At 45.7% G+C, this 7,843-nt stretch overlaps 2 protein-coding genes across 2 annotated transcripts in view; one reads left to right on the top strand and one right to left on the bottom strand.

Annotated features, from left to right (window-relative positions):
* Position 1: 1 nt before the first annotated feature.
* On the top strand, positions 2-4,817 carry RAD1 (RAD1 checkpoint DNA exonuclease). Its single transcript, XM_040977456.1, has 5 exons — positions 2-554; positions 1,934-2,042; positions 2,632-2,890; positions 4,101-4,199; positions 4,444-4,817. Exons 1-5 carry the CDS (start codon positions 357-359, stop codon positions 4,631-4,633), a joined length of 855 nt encoding a protein of 284 aa, XP_040833390.1. The 5' UTR covers positions 2-356; the 3' UTR covers positions 4,634-4,817.
* Positions 4,818-6,757: 1,940 nt separating this feature from the next.
* The window catches only part of TTC23L (tetratricopeptide repeat domain 23 like), a 35,683-nt gene continuing 34,597 nt past the window's right edge, over positions 6,758-7,843 (bottom strand). Inside the window, exon 12 of the mRNA XM_040977454.1 lies at positions 6,758-6,841. The gene's annotated coding sequence lies outside the window, so the exon portion shown is untranslated. The remainder of the gene's footprint in view (positions 6,842-7,843) is intronic.

Here is a 7,843-nt window from a genome sequence, read left to right as displayed (position 1 = left end):
GGAGAGTGGCGGGAGGCGAGTCGCTTCCCTCGCGCTGGCTGGGCCGGCTCGTCGGGTTGTCCCGTTTATCCGCGGTGCCATCCCGGTGGCGGGTTGTTGAGCTGGTAGTCCCGGGCTCCGGGAGACGCTGCTGAGGACGCGAGGCCCGACCCCCGGCGCCCAGGGCGGTGGAGCCTGGCTGGGAGCGCGAGGGGACTAGGGGCCCCGGTGGAGCCCGGGGCGGTGGCGTACTTGTCAGCTCTCACTGTCCGCACTGGGGAGTCGCCGCTCCCTCCCCGGGGACCGTCCCGAGCCCCGGGCCGCCGACCCCGCTGAGGGGTCTGCTCGTTCCGGAATCCCGGCGGGAGCAGCGCGGGATGCCCCTGCTCACGCAGCACGTCCGGGACGAGGGCGAGCGGTACAGCCTAGTGGCCAGCCTCGACAACGTGCGGAACCTCTCCACCATCCTGAAGGCCATCCACTTCCGAGAACACGCCACCTGCTTCGCCACTAAAAACGGGCTCCGAGTGACGGTGGAAAATGCAAAGTGCGTGCAAGCCAATGCTTTTATTCAGGTATGGCCACAGGCGAAAGGTCTGCAGGGACAAAGTGAGGTCGCACGTAGAAGTGCTGGAACTTTCTTCTCTCCTGGGAGCCCATCCCCCCCCCCCCCCCGGGCCCCCAGAGGTCGTGGTTAATGATAATAATGACTAAAGTTTCTAAAAACTAAAATCATAGACCGGTAAGTGTGTTACACGTTTAACCCATGTAACCCTCCCCGTTGTCCCCAAAGTACGTTGTGTTACTCCATTTTTACATCTGTGGAAACTGCAGCACGATTAATTGAGTTGCCCACAGTTCAACAGGTAGCAGGTAAGCTGATGGGATAAGAACCCCAAATGTTTGTTTCCAAAATATATGCCTTTTACCAACTTGTTACTATTCTAGTTAAAATTTTGTTTTTGGTTGTAATAGAATCTGACAAAATAACATTTGTAAAGTTCAGAAGATTTCTGATTGATTTCAGCAACTTTTTTTTAAAGCCTAGAGTTGTTTTCCTCAAAAGAACTGAAAACCAATAGCACACATGCATTTTCATCTGTTCTCCAGATTTCCTTAGCCATATTGATGGACCAAAAAAAAAAAAAAAAGATAATTTTACTTTCAAGAATGAAGAATGGAGACAGAGACTAGTGTTATTGTGCAGTAGGTAAAGCAGCCACCGCCCCATTAGGTGACTCCACTGACAGCTGTCAGTGGCCTGGGAAGAGCAGCAGAGGATGGCCCAAGGGCTCGGGGCCTACTGCCCACACAGGAAGGCCAGGAGAAGCGCCTGGCTGCAGTCTGGCCCAGCCCTGGCCACTGCTGGCCATTCCCTGGGGATGAACCAGTGGATGGAAATCTCTCTCTCCTCCTATCATCCTGATTTTCAAGTAAGTAAATCTTTTTTTAAAAAAAAAAAAAGCATCCTAAACAAGGTTTGCAGGGGGCTAAATTACTGAGTAGAAGATACTTTGACAATTAGATAATATCTCATGACAGTAGTACAGCATTGTTACTATTTAAGTTTTTTTTAGTGGAAAGTCATATTTACAGAGAGAAGGACAGAGAAAGATCTTCCATCCGCTGATTCACTCCCTGAATGGGCACAACAGCCAGAACTGAACCAATCCAAAGCCAGGAACTTCTGGGTTTCCCACACAGGTGCAGGGTCCCAAGGCCCTGGGCCATCCCCGACGGCCTTCCCAGGCCACAGGCAGGGAGCTGGGTGGGGAGTGGAGCAGCCGGGTCACAGACCAGCACCTGTATGGGATCCTGGCGCATGTAAGGCAAGGACGTTAGCTGCTAGGCTACCCAGCATTGTTGTTTTTAAAACTTTGTGAAACCTGTAATCTTACATGTGAGTTTTCAGTCTTAATAATGTAATCATCTTCTCATGCTTACCTCTTCATAGGCTGGAATATTTCAAGAGTTTACCGTTCAGGAAGAGTCAGTTACATTTCGAATTAACTTAACTGTCCTTTTAGACTGCTTGTCGATTTTTGGATCAAGCCCTGTGCCAGGTAAACCAGTTTATTATTACAAGGACACAAAAGCGTTATACAGACCAGTCAGAAAAGTACAATATTTTTAAAGTATTTCTTTAAAAGCATTTCTTTAAGGCATTTTCCTTAGAATTTAAACCAATTTATTTGTCAGTGGTTACTGTCACAGATTCTGACTTTGTAGAGTATCAACATGTGTTTACAGGGGACTGGCATCAGCACTGTGGGTTAAGCTGCATCCCATGTCGGAGTGTGGGAAAACACTGCATTAAAAATGTATAGTGAGTGATAGTGGTACTCGCAATATAAAACTAAAATATTGTTTTAGGGAACCACACCTGGAACCATACCTGTCTGTATCCAGATTGTTTTCTGGGACTCTTGTGGCTTTAGACCTATGGTGATTGGATTTCACCATTCCTAAAAATAATACCCTGAAGAAATGGAAAAACATTTCTGTGGAAAGTGTTTTTGTAGACTTAAACATATAATCAGGATTTTTTCAAGGGGCAAGCCGACTGGAGCTGCCGACGCGTGCTCTCGGGAGGGCTGGGGGCTTGTTTCTGCTGTGCTCTGCGCTGACCCCCGGGGCTTCCCTCCATCGCAGGGACTTGCACGGCACTGCGGATGTGTTACCAGGGCTACGGCCACCCCCTGATGCTGTTCCTCGAGGAAGGAGGAGTGGTGACCGTCTGCAAAATCAGCACTCAGGAGCCTGAGGAGACTCTGGACTTTGATTTCTGCAGCACCAATGTGATCAATAAAATTATCCTGCAGTCTGAGGGGCTCCGAGAAGCGTTTTCCGAGTTGGATATGACAAGCGAGGTCCTTCAGGTCACCATGTCTCCTGACAAGCCGTATTTCAGGTACTTGAGAGCAGGGGTAGCTGTTTGTTAAAATACCAGCCAAGATGTGCACGCCTGACCAGTCAAGATGCACGGTTCCCTTACTGGGTTACATGGCTGTGACACCCAGATGCTGCTCCAGCTTCCTTCCTGTTTGGCCACAGCCTGGGGAGCAGTGCTGATGGCCGCAGACTAGGTTCCTGCCACCTTGTGGGAAACTTGGGTTGTGTTCCGAGTTTGTGGTGGCAGCCTTGCCCTAGCCCCGGTTGTCATAGGAATTTGAGGAACAGACCAGTAGGGAATCTTCTCTCTCTCAGCTTCTCACATAAAAATATTTTTAAATGTTAATCAACATGGAAATCAGCAAAACCTTAATAATGCAGTGATATGAGTTGAGATTATAGGCACTTATTCAGTATTTCACAGGATCCCTTTGACCATGGGCTTATGCACAGTACAGTGGGAAATGATTTAGTGAAGGGAAAGTGGGACTGAGATTTTTTTCTGGACATGTCAAATTTGAGGTGCCTGTGACATTTGGAATAGATGAATATATAGTTACAGCTCTGAGGAAATCAGTCTAGCCTGGGCTTGTAGATCTGGGACCCATCACCATGGCTGGGCATGGATGAAATGCTCTGAGGAAGGGGTTCTATTTCAGGAAGAGAGAAAAACTGCACCGTGGGAACACACAGCCCTTGAAGGCTCAGTTCCCAGCATGCCAGCGCTGCTCCAATGTTCAATAATTCACAGAGATCGAAGCGGCAAACAGACAGACATTTTTAAATTGTTTACACATAACTGGCTGATCTTGGAACATGGAAAATGATAAAACAGTCCTAAGTTTCAGTGATGCTGCAGGCGGTTGGTACAAGAGTAGATTATAAACAGGACCCAAGGTCTGCAGCGGCCTTACATCATGCTTAGTTCTCTCTCATATCCTGACTGAAGGCTGAGGTGAAGACACAGCACAGTAGGATTAAGAAATTGAGTGCCCCCTCCTCTTATGACTGGATTTTCTTCAAAGTGTGGGTTAATTGCCAGTTGCCCTATAAGCTCACACTGTGGAAGTGGTCACCGTGTGTGAGACACTGTGGGGACCTGTACTATAGCACTTGCTCTAGTGTGCTGTCTGTCTCAACAACCAGAGTCTCTTCAGGAACTGTTTTATTTGGATCCTAATGTGGTTTATGATTGGACCAATGAATACATTGCTCGATTTCTACTGTAGGTTGTCTACTTTTGGAAATGCAGGAAGCTCCCACCTCGACTATCCCAAAGATTCTGACTTGATGGAAACATTCCTTTGTAACCAGACCCAAGTGAACAGGTGAGTTCTTAACACAGAGGTGATGTTGAGCTTGAATACCTTTTTTTTTTTTTTTTTAATTTAAAAATAATGTTTCTTGTTTCAAGTATGTATTATTTTTGAAAAATGGCTAGTAGATTTACTTGGTGAATTGGGGACTGTACTTAGATAGTATTTTATTATTTTTTGCTGTATGATAATGCTTAGCTAATTTTTATCCTTTACCCTGAATTAAGAGCACCACTTTTTATTTATTCTCATACAGGTACAAGATTTCTTTGCTGAAGCCCTCTACAAAGGCGTTAGTCCTCTCTTGTAAAGTATCCATTCGGACAGATAACCGAGGATTCCTCTCACTACAGTACATGATTAAAAATGAAGATGGACAGATATGCTTTGTGGAATATTATTGCTGCCCGGATGAGGAAGTTCCTGAATCTGAGTCTGGAGTGTGAGCACTGACGGACACACTGCCCTCCATGCTGCTCGGCCATGACGTCATTCAGGCGGTCCATCGGGGGCTGTGTTCTTCTGAGAAAGCACTCGCATGAGTCCTTCTTTGACAAAAAAAGCCTTATACTCTAATCATTTCTATGCATTTTGTAAATAAATGTTTTCTGAATCATTGATTATCCAGTACTGGGCTGTCCTATGTTTCTGGTTGTTTTGTTTTGTTTTTAAGATTGATTTATTTTTATTGCAAAGTCAGATATAGAGAGGAGAGCAGGAGAGACAGGAAGATCTTTCATCTGATGATTCACTCCCCAAGTGACCACAACAGCCTGAGCAGCGCCAATTTGAAGCCAGGAGCTCTTCCGGGTCTCCCACATGGGTGCAGGGTCCCAAGGCTTTAGGCCGTCCTCGACTCCTTTCCCAGGCCACAAGCAGGGAGCTGGATGGAAAGCAGAGCCACTGGGATTGGAACCAGCACCATGTGGGATTCCGGCATACTCAAGGCAAGGACTTTAGCTGCTAGGCCACCGTGCCAGGCCCTATGTTTCTGTTTTTTTAAACTCAGAAAATAGTGTAAGTCAAATCAAACAAAGTATATATTCTGAAATAGAACATTTCAAGAGACTGTAAAGATTGAAAGTTTGATGAAGCTATTATGGAGATGTTCTTTTGTTTATGTTAGAAAAAGCAAAGATGGGCATTGCTTGTAATTTTGGATTCAGTGGTTCTCGAGGCGTCCTGCTTATTCCAACAGTCTGAGAGCCTTGGGATAAGCCTCCAGGGCCTACACTCTGTATTGTTAAGGTTTCCTCGGGAAAGGCTGAGGCCTGCCAAGGATGGACAATCACCAGTATCCCTAGAGACTACTGTAAAATTAGCATCTAATCCAATGAAGTGACTGCTTTTACATGTGAATTTAAGTATTCCTTTTGAAGAAACTTTTGAACAGGATATAAAACAAACTTCAGGGTTCTAGACAATAATTCATTCTTGTGCCCAAAACTGCTTGATGCCCTAAGTACTTACTAGATGCCTTCCATTCATCTGTAACAGCTTTTTGGCCAGTGCAAGATACAGAAATCCAGCTATTAATTTTTGTAATTTCTGGCTGCTTTTCACTGAAATAATTTGTGTGACGTACATATTTTTATATTGAATAAAATTAACATTAAATTATCTGACTTGCTTTCTACAAAAAATAAATATATATGTGGCTTAAAATAACATTTTTCCCCACATCACTGCACCAGCAGAAGCAAATGGGAAAATTAAATATCAAAATTGTTTTGTTCAAATAAACACAAAACAGAAAAATATAAACTATGAAAATAATCAGTCGACATTTTCAGAATTAGTTTTCTTTTTAAATTTAAAATAGGATTATGACTTTTGTTGTTCACTGATACATGCACTGACCAGAAACACACACTTAACACAGTTATAAAATTTTAAAATACATATAACGATACAGTAAGGAAGAACAGGTTGACCTTTTGGACCAGAGTTAAGATGCTACTGGGGGGAGGGGTGTAGCATGATGGCTCAACTGGCTAATTTTCCCCTGCAAGTGTTGGCATCCTATATGTTGCTAGTTCATGTCCAGCTGCCCCCACTTTCCTTCCAGCTCCCTGCTTGTGGCCTGGGAAAACAGTAGAGGACAGCCCAAAGCTTTGGGACCCTGAAATGGCATGGGATACATTTAAAACTCATTTTAATTTCACATGTATTTAACTATTTAAAGTTCAGAAGCTAATGAGTTCTTTCTAAATAACCCTGACTACCACCCTAACCGGACCCAATCACCCCCTCTTCGTTCGCGTTCTGTATCTGCTAGTAGTGTAACTGCATTCTTCTGAAGGAACACCAGGGAGCGCACGCCCTCAGCAGGAATGCTTTTGTACTTCCAAACTTATTCAAGTGTAGCAAATTAATACAAAAATTAAGACTTTTAGTTTGCAGATTTCCTTGCCCCAGGTTAGAGAGCAGGCTCCTGGTGGGTGACCGCTCTTGGCTAGTTTACCTGCGATGGTGCTGCCAAGTGGACCCTTCTCGCTACAGTTTTAGTTTAAAAAATCTGCGGTGTTGCTTTTGATCTGCCACGGCCATCCAGGCTGACAAACACTCTGTGGCCCAAGATGTTCATTGCCACGGTGGACTTTATTGCTGGCTCCCTTGGATAGAGGTTTTTCTCTTTACTGATAACAGAAGACCTAGAGGAAAGGAGAAAAAAACATTGGTGCCTTTTCCTCGGCCCTTCCCTGTTTTTGCTCTGGGGCTATACATGGGGCCCTGCCTTGCCCAGCCTTGCTTTTCCATGCTAGATTGCACACACCACATTACCACACTCCCCTAAAATCCCAGTGGTTTAGGACGCGCCCCCAAGGGCGATCGGGTGTGCTGAATTTCTCTCCTACAGAGCTCTTCCCTTGAATCAAATGGCAATCCAAGGATTACTGAGCCGCAGTAATGCGTTCCTCACAGCGCAAGGCAGTGCTGCCATAACGCTACTGCACTCTCATCTAACACGTACAATTGTGCAGACCTATGATCATAAATGACCGCCACTGACATATTTACTATATTTTATCATTATTTTAGTGTGCATTCCTTTTTATTAAAAAAAAAAAAAAGTCTAGAGGGCCCAGTGGCGTGGCCTAGCGGCTAAAGTCCTCATCTTGAACGCGCCAGGATCCCATACAGGCGCCGGTTCTAATCCCGGTATCTCCACTTCCCATACAGCTTCCTGCTTGTGGCCTGGGAAAGCAGTCGAGGACGGCCCAAAACCTCGGGACCCTGCACCTGCGTGGGAGACCTAAAGCAAGTTCCTGCCTCCTGGCTTCAGATCGGCGCAGCACCGGCCGTTGCACTCATTGGGGAGTGAATCATCAGACGGAAGATCTTCCTCTCTGTCTCTCCTCCTCTCTGTATATCTGATTTTGTAATAAAAATAAACAAAATCTTTTTTTTAAAAAAAAAGTATAGCAAACAGTGTGCTGGGTATGGCAGCAGCAGCCTTACACACCTTGTGTAGCAAGTCTCGTGACGGCGTGAGGAGGCCACACGGCACCTGGCCTTCTCCACCGCCATCTGCTCTCGCTGAGGTTTGCGCAATGGCCAAGTCGCCAAACAGCGCATTCCTCACAACACACCCCAGCGTTCAGTGGTGCGTGACTTCAGGATTCACCGTCCAGGGTAGGCCCCTTGCACTCCAC

Source organism: Ochotona curzoniae, unplaced genomic scaffold (genome assembly GCF_017591425.1).
Source record: "Ochotona curzoniae isolate NIBS_2020 unplaced genomic scaffold, NIBS_Ocur_1.0 contig_2754, whole genome shotgun sequence".
In the NCBI taxonomy this organism is placed as follows: domain Eukaryota; kingdom Metazoa; phylum Chordata; class Mammalia; order Lagomorpha; family Ochotonidae; genus Ochotona; species Ochotona curzoniae.
The sequence above is the reverse complement of the archived record's forward strand: the minus strand, read 5'-3'. Positions and strand labels throughout refer to the sequence as shown.